This window comes from Triticum aestivum, chromosome 7B (genome assembly GCF_018294505.1).
Source record: "Triticum aestivum cultivar Chinese Spring chromosome 7B, IWGSC CS RefSeq v2.1, whole genome shotgun sequence".
NCBI lineage: Eukaryota > Viridiplantae > Streptophyta > Magnoliopsida > Poales > Poaceae > Triticum > Triticum aestivum.
Genome location: NC_057813.1, coordinates 725,557,564 through 725,580,026, shown reverse-complemented (window position 1 = coordinate 725,580,026; position 22,463 = coordinate 725,557,564). Strand labels below are relative to the sequence as shown.

General features: G+C 45.7%; 1 protein-coding gene and 1 pseudogene across 1 annotated transcript; one reads left to right on the top strand and one right to left on the bottom strand.

Moving 5' to 3' along the window:
* Positions 1-8,351: 8,351 nt before the first annotated feature.
* Positions 8,352-10,016, bottom strand: LOC123158636 (cytokinin dehydrogenase 11-like; annotated as a pseudogene).
* Positions 10,017-17,996: 7,980 nt separating this feature from the next.
* Positions 17,997-21,047, top strand: LOC123157354 (cytokinin dehydrogenase 11). The gene is made up of 4 exons (XM_044575615.1): positions 17,997-18,868; positions 18,956-19,234; positions 19,656-19,918; positions 20,377-21,047. Exons 1-4 carry the CDS (start codon positions 17,999-18,001, stop codon positions 20,705-20,707), a joined length of 1,743 nt encoding a protein of 580 aa, XP_044431550.1. The 5' UTR covers positions 17,997-17,998; the 3' UTR covers positions 20,708-21,047.
* Positions 21,048-22,463: the final 1,416 nt, after the last annotated feature.

The following is a 22,463-nucleotide window of genomic DNA, read 5'->3' as shown; positions in this document are numbered from 1 at the left end:
TGCATTTTAATTAGGTTAGTGTAGAGGAAAAAGTAAAATAAGGAAAAGGGAGAAAAGAGGAAGAAGGAAGAAGGAAGAAGAAGAAAAAGAAAAAGAATGAGAGGAAAAAGGGAAATAAGAAGAGGAAGAAAAGAGAAGAAGAGGAGAGGAAAAGAAGAGGAGAAATAAATAAGAAGAAGAAAAAAGAAGAAAAAATAGAGGAGAAGAAGAAAAAATAGAAAAAAAATCTATTTTTTCTTCTTGTCCTCTATTCCTTTCTTCTTCTTCTTCTTCCTTCTCTTCCTTCTTCCTCTTTTCTTCCTTTTCCTTAATTATTTTCCTTTCTCGAGGGAGAAGAAGAAAAAGAAGAGGAGAAGAAGAAAGAAAGGAATAGAGGAGAAATAAATAAGAAGAACAAAAAAGAAGAAAAGGAAGAGGGAGAAGAAGAAAGAAATAGAGGAGAAGAAGAAATAATAGAAAAATTCTATTTTTTCTTCTTCTCCTCTATTCCTTTCTTCTTCTCCTATTTTTTTCTTCTTTTTTTCTTCGATCTTCTCCTCTATTCCTTTCTTCTTCTCCTCTTTTTATCTCTTCTTCGTTTTCTTATGTTTTATCGGGTCTGTCGCCGTCAGGCTGCTCGCCTTCGCCCTCGTCGCCCCCTCGAGATAACTTCGACATGAGGGGCAGTCGATATATATACCCCCTCTCGACCGTGATAACCTATACAACGGCAGCACCCCCTCGGCCCTCTCGCTCGACCAAAACTCTCGAGGCCACCCAAATTTATCAAGTTAAAAGAGCGTTGTCGTCGAGGCCACCCCAAACCCTTGAAGCGTTGTGTCGAGGCGATCCCAAACCCTAGAGAAGCAGCGTCGAGGCCACTAACATGATTCCTTATTGTGATTAGCTAGCTAGTTCTGTGTTTGCCACTAATATATATCCATCTGTACCATGTTTTTGAATAATAATTGACATGTTGTAAATATTTGCAGAAACTATGGAGCACTACCGAGACGAAGCAACAGAAGCGATGTTGGGGGAGATGATCGCAGAAGGAACTGATGTTGTTGCGTCATTTTTCATCGACGTCGTTGGTGAGGAAGGACTGGGTGAAGAAGAGGGCTATGTTCATGATGGCTCCAGCCCATTAATGCCGGTACAAGAAGAGGGATATGTTCATGATGGCTCCGGTGATGACCCAATGGAGGTACAAGAAGGAGACCGTGCTGACTGCTCCGGTGACCGAACCGAGTCTGGCCAGGTATATATATATATTAGTTAAGCCCATGCTGACTAGTTAATTGATGCATTCATTGTTTTGGTATATGTACACATATTAATTACTCCTGTCTTTCTTCCTTTTAATTTCTAGCCCTCCGGATCGAGCACAACTTCGGTAAGGAGACGAGGCCCGAAGAAAAAGTTGAGCTCAGATGAAAGGTTTGAGATCATAGAAATCGTGCCCGACGGCGAATTGATTAAACCCATCCGGACAAAGAACGCATTTTCTGCTCAGTGCGGGGTTCTTGTTAGGGACAAGATCCCGATCAGCATCCAGCAATGGTATAAGCCTCAGGACGACCCTGAGGTGTCTTATGTCAATGATATGCAGAAAGAAGATCTTTGGACTCAGCTGAAGGCAAATTTCACCCTACCGCCAGAGGAGGATCTGGAGAAGCCAGTTAAAGAGCAATTAATCAAGTCTTGTGCTCTTAAGAAGATGGCAACCCTATTCAGGAGGTGGAGGAAAGAGTTGAACCATTTTGTCGGAAAAAAAAGACACCAGAATTCATCGGCAAATATGAGAAGATCAAAGATCACTGGCCCTCATTTGTGGCCCACAAGACATCGGAAAAGAGTAAGAAGATGTCGGCGACGAACTAGCAAAATGCTGTGAAGAAGAAGCTTCACCATCGCACGGGGTCAGGTGGCTACCTCAAAGCCCGGCCTAAGTGGTCCAAGGCTGAGAATGATCTGCTTGAAAAAGGGATCGAACCAGAGACAATGAGGTGGCCAGACCATTGCCGGACTTGGTTCTTCGGGGCTGGCGGAACCTTGGACCCTGTATCAGGGATGTGCCGTTGGACGGACGAGCAACTGGAAATACCAGTGAAGAACCTTTGACACTATATCAATGCAGCGCAGAAAGGGACGTTCGCACCAGATAGGGAGAAGGACAAGCTCACAATGGCCCTCGGGAATCCTGAGCACCCTGGATGGACACGAGGCACGCCAGGCTCCATTCTGTAAAAGGTTGGTTTTCCGGACGTAGGGGGTTACAAAACCCACGAGAGGAGGAAGAAACTGGAGCAGGGCCAACTGCAGGCGCTGCACGAAAGGGTAATGGGGCTAGAGGAATGAGAAGAGGAACGAGAAGAGGAACGAGAAGCAGCAGATCGCAGCAAACGACCTGCCGAAGCTTCCCCCGAAGCTACCCCGCCATCTCAGCAGAGAAGCAGCGTGGCTTCCACCAAGCTACTTCAGCTGGAGCATGTCTTGACGGCTCCTGCCAGCTATCCCGTGGATGCTATCACGGAGTCTCAACATTGCCACATTATGGCGCGATGGATGAATTTGAAGGTCAAGGCGGCTGTTGGCTCTGTTTATCCTAGTGGATCCGGAGCAACTTATCACTACCGGCCGATTCCAGAAGGATATGCTAAGGTGATGGTGGATGAAATAACGGAGGGATTTGAGGACCTCGTGCCTGACCACCCTACCGGTGAAGGGGAGACTAGGCTGGGTTCTGCTCTGAAGACGCCATGTCTATGGCGGAAGGAGCTCATCAACCTTCCGAACTGGATGCCTCCGCCTCCTCCTCCTCCTCCGGCGTGTCAGGGCACTCCGCCTCCTCCACCGCCTCCTCCTCCGGCGAGTGATGATCAGGGCACGTGTGGCGGCACTCCGCCTCCTTCTCCGGCGCGTGGCGACACTCTGCCTCCTTCTCCGCCTGCGCCGGCGCTCCCGAGCAGCCAGCAACCTCCTCCTTCTCCGCCTCGCCAGCAAGGGCGGAAGAGACCCGCCGCCGCCCCGGCTGCTCCGGCGCATCGTACTCCTTCTCGTCCGCCTCGTAAGCAAGCACGAAAGAAGACAGACGCTGCAGCCGCTCCGTCTGCTCCGGCGTCTAGCAGCACAACCAGAGGCGGGAGGCAATACAGATACGGTCCACCTCTCAAGCCTCTAGAGAAGTTACCGTATGAGAGGACCGAGGAGGAAAACGATACGACTGTGCGGACCCACGTGAAGGAGTTCTTTGAAGGGGTGAAAGCAAAGAGACATCCACCTCCGGAGGAGAAGGTAGATCCGGTGAAAGCAAAGTGCACTATTGATGCCCTGAGGAAACCACCAAAGTCTCTGCCGAAAACCAACTATGAGCGCATTACTGAACATACATATCTCCAAGCCCAGCGGTCGGGAACTACTGTCAGTGCTAAAAGGCCAAAAGAACAAGCAAAGGGGAAAAAATTGCCTAGCTCGGCGAAAAAGCACAACAATCTTGCCCCCCGCTCAATGTGTCTAATGCTCCGGGGACGGTGGCCGGTTATGGCAATCTTGCAGATTACCTGCCTGACGATCAACTTCCTGATTTCTTGGAGGTGGACGAACAAAGATACGAGTACGGGAAGCCTCTCGTCAAAGATGAAAAATCTCTAACAACAATGATGCGAAGGTTCCATAATTGGTACATGGAAACCTGCAGAGAGTCTGGGATTACGAATGCTTTGTATCTGAATATTAAAGAGGAGCACGACCTTGTTGCAAATGATCTGTTGATTGTTCCATTTGATGAGTTCTTCGCGTTCTTCAATCAAAAGGCCCTCGATAAACTAATGGTCTTTTGCTACTGTCTGTAAGTACTATTTCTGTCATTAAGTCTCTATATATAGCTCGGCTCTTTCATTTCATGTATTTATAATTAATTATCCTCAATATATTATGCAGATTGAAGATCGTCGAGTGCAAAAAACAAGAAATTTATGATATTGGGTTCATTAACACAAATATCATAGATGAATTTCTGGTTGAAAAGGACGTCAAAGAGGCCGAGGACAACGTGCTACAATCGTTGATCAAAAATCAAAACAGAGATACCATACTCTTTCCTTACAACAGCAAGTGAGTGTTACTGTCGTGTGCATATTCGGTTTCCCTTATTACTCGAGCGAGGTTATAGTAATGTAATTGATGAGTTACGCATGCGTGCGCAGGTACCACTATATTCTTCTGGAGATTAAGCTTGAGCGTGGACTAGTAACCGTCTTAGACTCGAGACGGAAAGATCCCAAAACCTATGCGGACATGACTGAAATGCTCAACAAGTAAGTTCAATCGATCATTATCGCACCATATCGGCAACTTTTTGTTCATTTCCTGATATCTCAAGTAATAATAATTATTTTCTTTGTCTTGTAGGGTTTGGAAACAGTTCACCGTACAAGCTTCGGGACTGCCGAAGGAGCTGCGATATACATACCCGAAAGTAAGTACTACTGGCTAGCTAGTTGCGGGCATCTCCCGTTGATTCTATAGCTATACTTTCATCAATGCCATTTATAATGCTTCATTATCAGTTTGATTGACCTCTATTTCTCGTAAAGTGCTTGTGGCACGAAGAAGGGAATGATTTCTATGGATACTACGTGTGCGAGTTCATCCACAACGCGACTTTGAAAAACAAGCGGGGCTATTCTCAAAGACAATATGAAGTGTGTAAGCAATAATATTCACAATTTCATTTTATTACACCATCATTTATGTTGAGTTTCATTCATATATATGTATTAATTAACCCCTTCTTCAAATTAGACGTGGCAGATGCGGAATGAACTCCTAGGACCAGATCGCATGAAAGCAATTCAAGAGGAATTGGCGGGATTCTTTCTTGACCACGTCATCAATAAAGCCGGAGAATACCATGTGGAAATTGATTTCAATTGCTAGGGGATTGTAATTAAGAGATCTTATACATATTGTACATGTATGTAGCCAGTAGCGTCAGATACATGATATACGAAAACTTGTTGTTCGACCAATCTTTCGGAGAAGGAGAGGTTGATCGATCACTTCTCTCGGTATGCATGACGAACTTCTATACTCAATGGTTATCTCGATCACTTATGTATATATAGTACGTAGCGTCGACCAAGCACGGACATAAGAGAGGACACTTCTCTCTATTAATTAGCTAGCTAACACAATATATGAAACACCTAAATTAACCCCCAAAAACCCCCACCCCCCCTCCTTTAAAAAAAACAAAAACCCCAGCCACTGGAAGGCTGACGCGTGGATGCCTTTTGGTCCCGGTTGGTACCACCAACCGGGACCAAAGGCCCCCTGACTGGCCTCGGCACACAGGGCCACGTGGAGGCACATTGGTCCCGGTTCGTGTTTGAACCGGGACTAATGGATCGAGGTATTAGTAACGACCCATTAGTCCCGGTTCATGAACCGGGACTAAAGGCCCTTACGAACCGGGACTATTAGGTGTTTTTCTACTAGTGAGTGCCTATGTCGCCACGTGGAGGCAGGGGCCTCACCCCAATAGTGTTGTGGTGGTTCTTAGCGAAGGCACTGAAGAAGTAGATTGGTAAGGGCGTCACCGCTACCTTTAGCCATCCTCACTTCACCCTGACGGTGGGCAAAACTATGGTGGCTTCCCAGTCGTACGCCGGATCAGCAACAGTGATGAGGTAAAAAAAGGCATCATGTGGCTTTTATTCGGGTTTTCTTCGATTCAATGCAAGATAGCGATGGAAATTGTTGGAAAATGTAGCGTCGATTTGCTGAATTTCGGGGATCGGCCCTCAATGACGATAACATTCTCTAGTATGATAGGTGTTCCTAGACAAATGATGTCGATCTCGAGGTCACATCATTGTCATTTTTTCCATGACTCTGTCTAAGATGCAGAATTGTAATTTGATGGTTCCGGCTCATTGAAAAAGAAGGCAATACAGTGAAGCAACTTTAAGCCCGATGTTGATGTTGCGCTTCTATTGGCATGACAAGATAAATCTCTCGATCGAAACATCAATCGACAACAATGTATTGGAAATGCATTGAAGATTGTTTCAGATTTCATTTTGCGTGAACAAAGATGCTCAAATCTCTCACAGACTGACGTTGTACGACTCAAGGGATGTGCAATCATTGGGTGAGTTTTAAGGAGCAAGTGAAGCCGGCTCCTGCTAGGGGTGTCACCATTTATCAATATGTAAGAAAGCTTGTTGTTTTTTATTGACACATTTGCATTACTTTGAGAATTCTCATCAATTTGTGCATTTGTTTGTTTTATGATGAGATAGCCCAAGCGAAGTACAAACATATGCCGAAGTCGAATGGGAAAACTGTTTGGCCTCCAACATTATAGGGATTGTTGGAAAGAGCACGAGACGTGTAATTCGAGGAATTACGATGGCAACCCAAAAATGAGAACTGGAATTCCTCTCCGGAGATGGATGACGGTGCAAATGATGTTGATAGAAAGAAAATGGCAAACGTGGCTAGAAGTACCATTCTAGCGTCTAGCACGGGTTAGCTAGATGGGAGGAAACAGAAGAACTAGGGCTCAAGAGAAAAGAATAGGTGGGGAAATGAAAAAAAAGATCGATAAGTTGAAGAGAACAAGAAACAAGTACGCCAAGAAGAGGAAGCACAATAAACTCGAAATGGAGGAGAACAAGAACCAAGAGAAGAGGGCCAGATGGGATGAAATGCAAGACAGAAGATGGTGTCAGGAAGATATGGATGCACGTAGGAACGAAATCCAGCAGGAGATTGAGCCGCTTAGACTCCAAATTATAGAGGATCGGGATAGAAATTAATGCACATCCTAGCAGAATCGGTTCATCATGTTGGATACGGAAAAAAAATGGAGCAAGTGGCATAAGATTTTTGGGGGCAGTAGCGAGATTTAAGCATTCGCTTCAGAAAACTCGAATGAGGGGATGGTGCAATTGGAAGAAACATGTGATTGGTACATGTCGCGGATGAAATGCTTTTGTTCATGCAACTTGTCGAAAACAATGTGCATGTTTAATTGATGTGGTAAACAATTAAATTTGATGGGAATCAAAGTGTTTGAATTATGGAGGCTGAAATAGGGGAGTCTGAGTTTGCTCGTCGCTTGTGCAACCTCCATATCTGATGGATGGCCATCACCGATATGGCTAATCTTCACCGTGTTGGATGCACATTCGAGCATAATCGGTTCACCGTGTTGGATCTGAACAAAATAGATCAAGTGGCGGAGATTTTTTGGGCACAATAGCGAGATTTGAGCATTCACTTCAGAAACTTGAAAGAGGGGACGGTGCAAATGGAAGAAACATGTGATTTGTACATGTCCCGATGAAGTGCTTTTGTTCATGCAACTTGTCAAAAACTGTGCATGTTTACTTGATGTAGTAAACATTTAAATTTGGAGGGAATCAATGTGTTTGAATTATGGAGGCTGAAATATTACTAATCTGAGTTTGCACGTCGCTTGCGTAGCCTCCATAGCTAGTGGATGACGATCGCCGATATGGCGACTCTCAAGAGAACACACCCTAAAAGAACTTTGAATAGTAAACAAAGGAAAAAATATATACTCCTCTGTCTTAAAATAAGTGTTTCAACTTTATACTAGCTCTAATACAAATTTGTACGAAGTTTAAGACACTTATTTTGGGACGAAGGGAGTATATTTATACGGGTCTCTGTAACCGTTTTTTTCAGCCGAAGCTCGAAGTGATGCACTCCAAGGGCCATTTAGAAGATTACAAAAGTTCAAACACGTGCATGGGCTGAGATAGAGAGAGAGAGAGATAATAAACTATTATCATCATTGCCCCTTGTCGTGATCTTCATCACGACAATGGCTAGAATCAGCAGGGTGATCACCATCATTATCCTCAACAACAGCTATGATCGATTGTCGCCATGATTCCACGGTTCCTCCCTCGCACGATAACGTGCGACAGTGGACGAGAAAGGGACCAATCCTGGTGATATTTGGGACCCGGTGCAAAATCTAGGTATAAAGTCAATTAATAAGAGAAGTCAATTATGATAACAAAAATGACGTTCATGGAGGAACGCAAATAATACTTGAACAATGTCAATTTGAATACCGGGTAGGGAAATTGCAATGTCAATAGATTCGAGGAGGACCGGAGAAGAATCATGGTGGGTATGAGTTCATTTCAGAGGGATTTCCATCCTTCCTTTTTTGATGTGGGTTGTGGGAGGAGAATGGCCAGGAAGATGAAGCGTGTGGACCGGAATGACGAGGCGAGAAATTTCTAAGGAATAACAAAGAGATACATAGCTCTCACGAGATACCACTTTGCAAGAGAATTAGAGTTCACGGCTTGATGCAAGCTTCCATGAACTAATTACTTGGTTAGTTAGCTGAATTGCTAATTAGGGAGGGCCAGGGCCTGATGAGGAAAAGGTGACATCTTTGGTTTTCTTTGCAACCCTTCCCTACTACAGTCCCTTGACAACATCCATGGACCCCCTTTTTGTCAGCTCAGTGTGCCTAATGAATAATGACCCTATAATCACCATCGTCGTCGTCGTCGCCCCCTTGTCGATCGTCGAGATCTTCATCATCATCATCATCATCACCGCCGCCATCATCACCGCCAACAGCAGCTATGATCGGTCGGTTCGGCAGGAGGAGGGGGTCCTGGCAAAGATCTTCTGGCCCGGGGCGAGGATCGCCAGCGGGTCGTAGCGGGCCTTGCGGTCGACGAAGCGGGCCCACTTGGCGCCGAAGTGGCGCGCCCAGTCCGCCTCCGTGCGGTAGTGCGGGAAGTAGGTCTTGAAGACGTAGCCGCTGGTCCGGCAGGCATTGGCAATGGTGCCGTTCTGCGCCACCAACTCCTCCACCGCCGCGCCGCCCGCCCGCCGGGCAGAACCGCAGCAGCGCCTCTTGAGCATGGGGTAGATCAGCATGCATGGGCCCGTCGATGCCGTCCGCGAGCATACCGGCGAGCACGGTGCGGTCGAAGTCGGCGATGTCGCGCGCGGAGACGAAGAGGTTGAGCCCACGGGTGCGGCGCGGCCCGGCTGCCGCTCCGGCGCGCCTCCTCCTCCACCCGGTTCACGCGGGACCGGAATCCACGTACCCGACGTCCGCTGCGTACTCCAGGCCCCGCACGGGGGGCTGTGATGACGATTGACTACGTCGAACTGGCTGAGACCGCCGAGGACGGCGAAGGAAGTCAGGGTGGCAGGTTCGAGGCCCAGTGGAGGACCTCCTCCCAGACAGCTCCGCCCGGGCCGTCGGCGAAAGCCAGGCCGCAGCCGGCGGAGGCGATCGAACTTCTCCTGCCGGCGGCGGGAGGCCGCGCCCGCGCGCTTGTCGAGGCAACGGCTTCCAGCAACGTTGATCTGGGGGTTGCGACAGCGGAAGCTCTTGTAGCCGTAGTAGGAGGCCAGCAAGAATATGCCAATTTGTTGATGCCAATTTTTGTGGCTACGTGTTGTACTTGAGCCGTACTCCAGCGGCTGCAAGCTTGTAGCCGTAGTAGGAGGCCAGCAAGAATAGTGAACAAATTTGAACAGGATCTATGAATATGTGCGTTTTTAGATATATTTTAAAATTGTACACAAATTTATTAACTTTAATCTACTATAATCAAGGCTTATTGGTTTCTTTTTGCATTTGTTTTGTTCACTATTTTAGTTTATTTTTCATTTTTTCCATCTTCTGTATTTTTATTTGCGATTTTTGTTTTGAGTTCCTTTTTCATTTCATATTTATTTTTGTTTTGGATTTTCTCTTTATTTTTTAAAATACGCATGTTTTGGGCTTTTTTTAAATAATATCTAGTTTTTTTTAAATGCGTGTGTTTTGGGGCTGGCGTGGTAGGTGAGTATTTCTTTTCTGTTCATCTATGTTTTTGTTTTCTATTTCTCTACTTCTATTTTCTATAGTTTGTTTTTATGCGGCTGAAGGTGGGAGGTTGTGGTGCCAATTGCATGTCCAACACCATACATGCAATTGCAAGTGTTGTAGCCTGACTATAACTGAATGGCCCCATAAAGCGCCCGCAAGTGGGAACGACAGGACTTTTGCTGGCCAGTTTGCATATCCACCACCAGAAATGCAACTGCAAATGTTGTAGCCCAACTCCAATAAAATTACCCAAAAAGCGACCGCAAATGGGGTGAGTGGGACATTGTCGGACCAATTGCTTGCCCATCAGCACAAATGCAACTATAAATTTTGTAGCCAGACTGCAACTAGGCGGAAGGGGCTTTTGCCGCCCAGTTGCATGTCCAACATCAAACATGCAACTATAAGTGTTGTAACCCGTCCGCAACTGCATGGCCCAAAAGCAGATGCAACCGGGAGCAAGAGGTTTTTTTTGTCTAGTTGCATGTCCACTACCAGACATGCAACTGCAAGTGTTGTAACCAGTCCGCGATGGCACGGCCCACAAATTGATTGCAACTGGGGGACGGGAAGGGGTTTTGTTTTGTTTTGTTTTTCTTTTCGATTTTCTTTGTTTTCCACGGCTTTCTTCGGGTTTTCTTGGTTTTCTTTAATTTTTCACCTATTTTTATGTTTCTTTCATGGTTTTTACTAGTTTTTTCTCTTTACTTTTTCTTCATTTTCTTTGTTTCTTTCTCAATTTTCACTGGTTTTTTTTGCTTTTCTTTCTTCAGTTTTACTTTCTTTTGGTTTCCATCGGTTTTCTTCATTGTTCATGTACATTTTCGTATACATCACGGACATATTTTATATATACGTTTAGCATTGTGCAAATACATGATAAACATTTTTGAAACTTATAGTTTTTATGCCTACTTTTTCATACAAATTATACATCTCTTGTATACACCTGGAACATTTTCTATGTACACTTTTAACATTTTTGGAGTACATGATTAACATTTTTAAAACATATATTTTTATGTCTACTTTTTCCATTCTACATTTTCTTGTTATACATCAGGAACATTTTATCTATACATGTGTAACATTTTTTTAATTTATGATTAAGGTTTTGAATGTCTACCTTTTGCATGCACATTTTACATTTTTTATAGATTAGAATTTTTTATATGCATGTTTAATATTTAACAAATACATGATTAAATTCTTTGAAAAGTTATATTTCTTATGTCTAATTTTTTCCATATACATTGTATTTTTTTATATACACTGAAAACATCTTTAGAGGGGTCATAACTATAAGATTTCCGAAAATTGATCCTAACAACAACTTTAAAAAAATGGGTTATAATTGTAAGTTTACAAATGAGATTGCAACTACATCGCCAGAAAGTGAATACAACTGGGTCGACAAGTGGTTGTCGGGCCAGATGCATATAACTGCAACCATTGTAAACATCAGCTTCAGGGGCATGCATGTGACTACAGTTGGGCCAGGTGGGGAGTTGTCAGGCTGGTTGCATGTCTATCAGTAGACATGCGACTACAAGCGTTCTAACTGACTGCAACTAGGGCAGGAGTGGGTTGTCATGCTAGTTGCATGTCCTTCAATAGACATGCAACGACAAGCATTGTAACCTGACTGCAACTGCATGGACAACACGTAACTGCAACTGGGTCAGGTGGGGAATTTTTCTGGCTGTGGCATGTCCATAAGTAGACATGCAACTACAAGCAATGTAACCGCTACAACTGCATGGGCACACATGTGATTGTAACTACGGTCAAGAGAGATTGTCGTTTCAGTTGCATGTCCACCACTAGGCATGCAACTACAAGCATTGTAATCCGGCTACAACTACAGAGGGCACACACATGACTGCAGCTAGGTTTGGGTGGGGAGTCGTCGAGCCATTTGCATGTCACATGCAACTGCAAGCATTGTAACCGACTGCAACTACATGGGCACACGCGTGACTGCAACTGGGGTCGGAAGGGGGTTGTCAAGCCAGTTGCATGTCTATCAATAGACATGCAACTGCAAGCATTATAAAAAACTACAAATGAATGGGCACACACTAACTACAATTGGGACGGAAGGGGAGTTGTTGTGCAAGTACTTTTAAATAAAGTTGTAGGGCCAGTTGCATGTCAATCAATAGACATGCAACTGCAAGCGCTGTAATAGACTATGTCTGCACTTGCACACAAGCGGCTGCAACTAGGGCTGAATGGGGAGTTGTCGGGCCATTTGCACAAAGCAGATGCAACTGAGGTCGAGGAGAGCCGGTTGTAGGTCTAGTTTCATGTCCATGACTAGACATGCAACTGCAAGCGTTGTAACCGACTGCAACTACACATAAACAAAACAAATGCAACTGGAGTGGGAGTTGTCGTGGCCAGTTGCATGTCCACCAATGGACATGCAATTGCAAGCATTGTAACCTGGCTGCAACTGCATGGCGCACAAAACGGCTATAACTAGGATCGGGAGAGTGTTGTCGGTCCAATTCCATGTCCACCACTAGACATGCAATTGTGAGCATTATCTGACTACTACCGCATAAGGCACAAAGCAACTGCAGCTGAGGCGAGAAGGGGTAGTTGGGCCAGTTGCAAGTTCACCTTGCACACAACTACAAGCATCGCAACATGCTCGCACTACAAGCGTCGCACCACATGTGCAACTAGGTAGGATTCTTATTTATTTTTATTTTATTTATTTTTTTAAACCTAGATATGCAACATTTTTTTCTTGGTTTTATTTTTCTAAAAAAATGCCCGCATACGATTGCACACCTCGCAACATATGTTCAACTAGGGGTTTTCATTTATTTTTCTACAGTGGACACTAACATGCGCATGCATCTAGTTTTTCTATTGGGTATTTTCTGAAAGAAAATTTAATGTTTCTTTTGACGTTTTGCATAATTTGTTATACCAAGTAATTTTGTTTTAGATAACAAAATAAGTAGTAGTTACTAGAGGAAAATAAGAAAATATGCATGACAGCAGGCCCGTCATATGTTCAGCCTAAAGAGAAAGCAAGTACAAAGTCTAATAAGTATAAATAGTACGTGTTTGGCAAGAATTGCAAAAAAGAAAAGAGCAAAGGAGAAAACACGATCAAGGGTTGACTACATGCTGGGACAATAAAGAGGTAAACTAGGGAACGGGCCAAGACAAACTTTTGGAGAAAAGGCCCATCGCCAAACATGCTAGGACAATAAAGAGGTAATGTCACGTGGTGTCAGGTGAATGAGACCAAATCATACCTCATCTAGATGAGTTCTAGGCACTCCCTTCATTTTCACCAACCTGGCAAAGCAACAGCCTAAATGAGAGCGTTTCAAAAAGCCCAAATGAGAGAAGCTAGCCAGGCTGATTGCTTGATGGGCTACCGATACAACAAGCCGGTTAAAAGAGTAACAACCATAACTGTAACATATTAATGGTGGTTTTATCTGTCATAACAGATCAATAAAAAACAAATCATGTGATTCAACAAAATAAACTTCAATAATAATGTTGTCTTAAGGTAGCTCAAATACAAAAATGAATTCTATTATAAGTTAGTAACACAAAATTAAGCAATCTGACGTGATTGGATAATCAAAACCACTATCGCATGCACATATATAGGAGAAAATGCAATGGCAGAAAAAACGACTAAGCAACTAAAAAATGACCTGTTAAAACGAAACTATTCATGGTCGACAACGTCGGCAGCAAGACCAAAGAAGCAGTCGAGCCCAACAACGCTTTCGATGTTGCACGCGCTACCACTTCACCCGTTTGTTGTCCATCCTCTCGGTGTAGTGTCATCATGCGGAACATTAATTTTGTCGATGATTCAAATAGTTCAATTATAGAAGTGAATTTTATTTAATTTCCTAACTTAATATTACGTAGAAGTCACATGATTGCATCATAAAACCTCCACCATATACACAAATAAATTAGAAAACCAAACCAAGCATCAATAAATAAGATATATACAAAAAACACAATAAACAAATGTTATTCTAAGGTAGAGGGAATTAAGGGCACTGGTATTACCCTAAAGAATAAAGGAAAATGAAACTAAAAATCAAAAATAGACAAAGACTTGCACAAATGTTTCGTAGAATTTGCACCATTCGACAATATGAAAGAACAAATATATAGTGGTGTAACTTACAAACAATAGTCATTTTCCTGGAAAAAAATCAAGGGACTCATTTTATACGAGTGGTGTTACTTCGAAGAATTGTAAAATATGTCTAAGGAAGCAAAAAAGAAACCTAAGAGTGGTGTTATCTTAAAGTAGAAATAAGAAACAAAAGAATGAAGAACATGTTTATTTATAAGAAATAAATAAATTATGGGAGTGACGGAAAAAAATTGCTTGCAAAGAAAGTATTAATTAAGGGAGTGGTTTTAACCTAAAGGAAGAAACAAAAAAAATAAAAAAATTAGTATTATAGAACTGTGCATAATAGAAAAAAAATCAAAACGGCTTGTTGGCAAGCACATTTCTTGTATGCATGAATTAGAGCTTACTGAAAACTTGCACACAAAATAGACAGAAGTTTGCGCCCTTTGGTACTATGCCAGAACAAGCATAAAGCCGTGCAACTTTAATAATTATATTACAATTTTAATAGACCAATTATGAAATAATTTTTTATTTTCATATTAAACGCAAAATTAAGTAGTGTCATATGACTACATTAGTAAACCGTTGCCGCATGCATAAATATAGGAGAAAGTTCAACAGCAAGAAAGTAAACTACTTAACAATGGTAGAAAAAGTGAGAAACATTAACAGAACTGAGAAAAACAAATAATTTTTCGTACTCAGTCACTTTTTACTTATTGATAAACAAACACATATAGTAAGACAAAACTTTTATTTTAAGGTAGAATGAATTAAGGGCACTGGCTTTTTTAGCTGACAATTAATTAAGGGCATTGATATTAGCCTAAAACAAGAAAGAAAACATTAAACTAATTATGATAAAAAGTAGCACACATGTTTTATATAACTTGCAGGGTTTCATAATATGCAAGAAAAATCATGTAGTATTATATTTTTTAGACAACATTAAAATTTTGCACACATATTGCATAAAAATTGCAAGTATACGTACATGTTATACTAAGCATCCAGAAAAAATAACAATGTTGAAGGTTAGCCGTCTCTTGACAAACCCAAAATGATTTGCATGTCATGTTGATGGTATTGTCTCCCCATATCTGTGTGAATGAGAGAGACGCAGACATGATACAGGAAAAAAAACATAGCATGAATGAATTTACAGTACATGGACAAATCTGATTTATGGAAGACATAACATCGGGAAGGTGTGTTATTCGAAAAGAATAAAAAAAGAGGGTAAATAGGCGGACAAAAAATAATAAATAAAATAAACATAAACTAAAAAGACAAAATAATTCTATGTAAGAAAGAATCCTTCGGGTAGAGTTACTTAAAAGAAACAAAACAAAACACAAGGAGTGTGGAACAACAACAAAAAATTAAATTAAATTATAAAACTGCAAATTACATGTAACAAAAAATGACTTATGTAGTCTGGTATGGAAAAAAATTTGTGAATGAAACATGATTAGAAAATTGAAATAAAGGACATACTTTTTTGTAGAAAAAATAGAAGATAATGTAGTATGTTGTGCCTGCTTAGGGAACAAGCCCTTCACCCATAATATCTCACTATTGGAGATAAAAAATAGTCAGCCATCTAAACATACATTGGCCCATATACTTAGAACAAGCCTGCCACACCATCACACAATGCATGAATCGTAGAACTGACCGCACGTACGAGCAAATCAAAAGAGAGAGAAAAAATCATGTGCCTTGTAACATCCCAAATTTTCATTTGGAATGTTATACATAGAAGCATGTCCATTTTGCATATCCCTTGATCATCATTTTCGGTTTCGAATTATTAATAGAGGAATTTTCATTTTTATTCATTCAATAAAGAGCAAGGATAATATGGCTTCCTCAAGTATATGAAATGGGAACTTTATTAATATTCCACAATTTGCATTTTTGAGTTCAAAATGAATTACGGGAATTATAAACCCCTGACAATAGTTTTTGGTGAGTTTATAAAGCCCATAATGCATTATTAAAATGAATTTCATACATATAATATATTTTTATTGCTAGAAATAAATTTTTTAAGTTCAAAACTAATAATATGCAATATTAAATATTTTTTGATATTTCTTTATTTAGCATGTTTGTTAACCTAAAATAAATAATAGAAAGAAATAAAACCTAACTATCCTAATTACTGGGCTAGGCCCACTCTCCATTTCTTATTCAGTGTCACAAGCGAGCCGACATAGCCCACTCCGGTCCAACCGAGCAAAAGCGCCAGCCCACCACCTCGCTTCCCCTTTTATTTTATTTTCTCCACCCACCGATAGGGGGGCCCTATGTGTCGAGTTGTCACCCACCTCGCGACCAAATGAACGAGGCAGGCAACAAGCCACTGCAACCGACCATGCCTCAACGCCTCTGCTTCCTTCCCGACCTCGTTGTTTCTTCCAGAACCTACTCCGAGCCTTCCACAACATTTCTGCTACTGCAGTGCGGTTTCAGGGCGCCCGGAACGACCATCCATGCACAGCGGTAACGCCTACCACCAACCTCATCGCCGCCTGCTTGGTGCTGACCACCTCACCCCCTATATAAAGCCCTGACTCTAACCTCTCCAAGAGACCATAGCCCTCTCCCTACGTGAGTTCTCCCTCTCTCCATCATCCTAAATTCCTACCGAAGAACCCACGAGCGTTTTCATCTGCACAAGGTAACGATGTCGTCCAGGGGACCCCGACCCCCATTTCGTCTCTATTTCTTCATACCCTGTTGTGACGAACCGTTTTGACACGGTGATTTGATGTTTATCGTAGCTAGAGCCGTCGACGAGCTTCGCCATTGCCACGATCTGTCCAATTGTGGCGAGCTCTCATCACCCGTCGAGGAACAAATCGACGTCCCCATCGTGTCCCCGGGGCTTGCCGCATAGCCCTCTGCCCAGTCCTCCACTCGAAAGTCATTGGGGTGGGGGTGGGGGGGGGGCTGCATCACGATATCGAGCGAACCCGAGACGTTGCCATGCCAGTTTCGTCACCGCCAGCAACCAAGATCGGGTGAGCACCACTCCCTCTTTTCTCAACCATGTGACTCCGATCCGGCGCAACGCGTGCGTTCACTTAAGTGAACCAGTACACAAGCCTCTAGGTGTTGGATCTTTATCCAATGGATCAAGGCGATGCCTTGTTTGAAAACCAATGAAGCAGTACTGGTCTATCAGATTGTGACACGTGGAAGCCTTGTTTCCTTTAATTCGTTTCTTTTCCAAACAAATGCCTAAACTTTCAAAATACTTAACTTCTAAACCATAAATTCAAATTTAATCAATTTTATATCCCTGAACTCCTTGAAATCTCTAGATTATTGTACAACCAAAATATTTAAGTTTTGGAAATCCAAATTTAATTCAAATTTGGAATTTGAATTTGAATTTGAGTAAGTTTGCTATATCTTTTATTCATAAGCCCAGTCAAATAATTTTCTTCGTCAAATTTGAATGTAGGATCATATCTTTCTATTAGAGCTCTTGTCACAATTTCCCAATTATGTTTAGTCTCTGTTTTGACTTAAAATCTTGAATTGGCTTTCTTTTAATCAAATTCCTATTTCCTTGCCTATTCAAGCTGGATCCCTGATAAAATGATTCAATCACCATCAATAGAGTATTTTATTGTCTCTTGGATCATATATTCATAGGTTCCAAACTTGGACTTAGAAGATTTTGGTAAATTCCTAAGGATTTTTTTTATACTACTTTTCATAGGATTTCTAGTATCCACTCAAACCTCTTTGAAAGAATCCTTTGTTTTTCCTATGATGCAATCAAACAACCCAAAATCTTGTAGGATTGAGATGAGCATGACATTCTAGTACTATGTTTTCCCTTTCCCCGCGTTTCTAGAATCCCGTGAATCAAAGAGGCCCTTAATCCTCCAAACATTCCCGAGATGGTGCGCCATCATTTCAATTCAAAATTGCAAACTTAACTAGATTTTGCCTTTTTGAAAGGCGTGATGGCCATCGACGTCCGCGTGTCCTCTCGATATAAACCCCTCCACCCACACGACGACCGCAGCACAGTCAGGCGGAGACAGAGCGCGAGCGCACCGCGAGTGACATCACAAAACAGAGAGCTCTGCTCTGCTAAGCGAGCGGCTCACCCTCGCCCGCACCGCAGTGGGAAGAGAAGCGCTTGCTTGCCCAAGATGATGCTCGCCTACATGGACCGCGCCGCGGCCGGCGCCGCCGCGGAGCGGGACGCGCTCGAGCTGACCGTGGTGGCCGCCGACGCGGCAGAGTGCGCGGCGGCGAGGGACTTCGGCGGCCTTGTGAGCGCGCGCCCCGCGGCCGTCGTCCGGCCGGCGAGCGCGGACGACGTGGCCAGCGCCATCCGCGCGGCCGCGCGCACCACGCACCTCACCGTGGCCGCCCGCGGCAACGGCCACTCGGTGGCCGGGCAGGCCATGTCCGAGGGCGGCCTCGTCCTCGACATGCGCGCCGGCGCGGCGTCCCGGCGCCTGCAGATGAAGCTCGTCTCGCCTGGCGGTGGGGCGGCCTTCGCCGACGTCCCCGGCGGCGCGCTCTGGGAGGAGGTCCTCCACTGGGCCGTCTCGAACCACGGCCTCGCCCCCGCCTCCTGGACGGACTACCTCCGGCTCACCGTCGGCGGCACGCTCTCCAACGGCGGCGTCAGCGGGCAGTCCTTCCGGTACGGCCCGCAGGTGTCCAACGTGGCCGAGCTCGAGGTGGTGACCGGCGAAGGCGAGTGCCGCGTCTGCTCCCACTCCGCCCACCCCGACCTCTTCTTCGCCGTCCTCGGCGGCCTCGGCCAGTTCGGCGTCATCACCCGCGCCCGCATCCCGCTCTCCCCCGCGCCACAAACGGTACCCCTACGACTCCCCATCCGCATCCTCATCGTCGAACGACGCACGCTCACCGGCCGGCGTGCGCGTGCCCTTGACTGACTGCAGGTGAAGTGGGCGCGCGTGGTTTACGCGAGCTTCGCGGAGTACGCGGCGGACGCGGAGTGGCTGGTGACGCGGCCGGCGGAGTCGGCGTTCGACTACGTGGAGGGCTTCGCGTTCGTGCGCAGCGACGACCCGGTGAACGGCTGGCCGTCGGTGCCCATCCCCGCCGGCGCGCGCTTCGACCCGTCGCTGCTCCTCGCCGGCGAGTCCGGCCCGCTGCTCTACTGCCTGGAGGTGGCCCTGTACCAGCACCCGCACCAGCAGCCCGACGACGTGGACGAGGTAGGCCGGCACTGGCGCTGTACTTCCCCGCGGGATGTCGTCGTCTATCTCCCGCTGGATTGTTGGCCCCGGACCGCCCCCGCGCTCGCCGCCAAACTCCCCGGCCCCCACCCACCCACGCCCACGCCCACCGGTCGCGCCAGCAATCCAGCAATCCAGTGCAGTCGCGCACGGCCGATCTCACGTGCGTACAATGCGGGCCGAGCCCACCCCACCTCACCTCACTCACGTCTCCTTTGTCCCCATGGAACAGCTCAGCCATCCATCTATCTACACCAGCAGCACGCACTAGGCCGGCATGTGACGACGTGACACGATAGCGTCCGTCGTCGTTACTCGTTACTGCTCTGCTGCCAGACCCATTGATATTGATTCGCCTGCTCTGCTCGTGCTCATGTATGTTTGTTCCGTGTCCGTGCAGAGGATGCGGGAGATGATGCGGCGGCTCAAGTACGTGCGGGGCCTGGAGTACGCGGCGGACGTCCGGTACGTGGAGTTCCTGTCGCGCGTGAACCGGGTGGAGGAGGAGGCGCGCCGGAGCGGCAGCTGGGCGGCGCCGCACCCGTGGCTCAACCTCTTCGTCTCCGCGCGCGACATCGCCGACTTCGACCGCGCCGTGCTCAAGGGCATGCTCGCCGACGGCGTCGACGGGCCCATGCTCATCTACCCCATGCTCAAGAGCAAGTGAGTATCCCACTTATACACTCCAACGCATGACGCACCACCTCTCCTCTTCTTGGATTGCTTCCGCGCGCCGCTCGGCGGCATGGCAGAGTTGCCATTTGCGGCAGTCTTGCGCACGTCACGGACGCGCATGTGGGCGAGCGGTGAGCCTCCCCTGCTCAGTCAGAGCACCCGCTGACGGCAGGGAGTGATCCTGACCGGGATCACTTATAATAAGACGGGCTCCGTCCCAGCTTCTCCATCAATCCCGTTCCGTTTTGGATTTAGCCGTGCAAGATCGCGCATTAGCAGCTACCAGCTCAGGTCCTATGATTGATAAAACTATTATTATCACCATGCACGTCTCTCTCAGCCACAGGCCATGCACTGCTGTGCTGTGCACGCACCGGCGCCATTGTTTACGACAGGCTCTCTTTCTTCTTCCTTTGTCGTATCGTGACGCGTCGTGTGACTTGCAGGTGGGACCCGAACACGTCCGTGGCGCTGCCGGAGGGCGAGGTCTTCTACCTGGTGGCGCTGCTGCGGTTCTGCCCGGGCGGCAGCGGCGCGGCGGTGGAGGAGCTGGTGGCGCAGAACGGCGCGATCGTCGACGCCTGCCGGAGCAGCGGCTACGACTTCAAGACCTACTTCCCGCACTACCGCACGGAGGCCGACTGGGCGCGCCACTTCGGCGCCAAGTGGGCCCGCTTCGTCGACCGCAAGGCCCGCTACGACCCGCTGGCGATCCTCGCCCCGGGCCAAAAGATCTTCGCCCGGACCCCCTCCTCCTCCCGAACCGACCGATCATAGCTGCTGTTGGCGGTGATGATGGCGGTGGTGATGATAATGATGATGAAGATCTCGACGATCGACAAGGGGGCGACGAGGACGATGACGATGATTATAGGGTCATTATTCATTAGGCACATTGAGGGGACAAAAAGGGGTCCATGGATGTTGCCAAGGGACTGTCGTAGGGAAGGGTTGCAAAGAAAACCAAAGATGTCACCTTTTCCTCATCAGGCCCTGGCCCTCCCTAATTAGCAATTCAGCTAACTAACTAAGTAATTAGTTCATGGAAGCATGCATCAAGCCGTGAACTCTAATTCTCTTGCAAAGTGGTATCTTACGAGAGCTACGTACTGCTGCCTGCCCCACGTGTCTCTTTGTTATTCCTTGGAAATTTCTCGCCTCGTCAGTCCGGTCCACACGCTTCATCTTCTTGGCCATTCTCCTCCCACAAGCCACATCAAAAAAGGAAGGATGGAAATCCCTCTGAAATGAACTCATACCCACCATGATATATGATTCTTCTCCGGCCCTCCTCGAATCTATTGACATTGCAATTTCCCTACCCGGTATTCAAATTGACATTGTTCAAGTATTATTTGTGTTCCTCCACGAACTTCATTTTTGTTATAATAATTGACTTCTCTTATTAATTGACTTTATACCTAGATTTTGCGCCGGGTCCCAAATAGCACCACGATTGGGCCCTTTCTCGTCCACTGTCGCGCGTTATCGTGCGAGGGAGGAACCGTGGAATCATGGCGACAATCGATCATAGCTGTTGTTGAGGATAATGATGGTGATCACCCTGCTGATTCTAGCCATTGTGGTGATGAAGATCACGACAAGGGGCAATGATGATAATAGTTTATTATTTGGCTCGTGTTTGAACTTTTATAATCTTCTGAATGGCCCTTGGAGTGCATCACTTGGAGCATCGGCTGAAAAAATGGTTACGGAGATCCGTAGAAAGATATTATTTTTTTCCGTTGTTTACTATTCAAAGTTCTTATAGGGTGGGTTTCTCTTGAGAGTCGCCATATCGGCGGTCATCATCCACTAGCCATGGAGGCTACCCGAGCGACGTGCAAACTCAGATTCGTAACATTTCAGCCTCCATAATTCAAACACATTGATTCCCTCCAAATTTAAATGTTTACTACATCAAGTAAACATGCATCGTTTTTGACCAGTTGCATCAACAAAAGCATTTCATCAGGACATGTACAAATTGTTAGACTGTATATACGTAGCTCTTTGTATACATCCTGTATTGTACCTCTTGATACCTCTCTCTCTATATATATATATATGAGATAGCCACACCTGTTTAGGGTGTTGGGCAGTTTCCCAAAACAAATCGTTTAACATGGTATCAGTTTAGGTTATGATGTCTTCCGCTGCATACTCCGCCGCCGCCGCCGCGGCGCCAGCCTCTGTCTCGCCCTTCCTCGCCTCTCGCCCGCTTGCGACGGTGTGGCAGGCCCAGTCCCCCGGAGCCGTTCTTCCTGGCTCCCCGATTGGATCAGAGGTGATGGGCGATCTACCTCCATCGACTTTCTCCGGTTGCTCGATCAACCCCAATGCTCCGCCGTCCTACGGTGGCCCTGCGCCTGCTACCCTGCTGATTCTAGCCATTGTGGTGATGAAGATCACGACAAGGGGCAATGATGATAATAGTTTATTATTTGGCTCGTGTTTGAACTTTTATAATCTTCTGAATGGCCCTTGGAGTGCATCACCTGGAGCATCGGCTGAAAAAATGGTTACGGAGATC

Coding starts and splice junctions, on each gene's coding strand:
- LOC123157354 (XM_044575615.1), top strand. CDS start 17,999: ATGGCCATCGACGTCCGCGTGTCCTCTCGATATAAACCCCTCCACCCA. Junction 19,235..19,655: donor AGCCCGACGACGTGGACGAG/GTAGGCCGGCAC, acceptor GTGTCCGTGCAG/AGGATGCGGGAGATGATGCG. Junction 19,919..20,376: donor TACCCCATGCTCAAGAGCAA/GTGAGTATCCCA, acceptor TGTGACTTGCAG/GTGGGACCCGAACACGTCCG.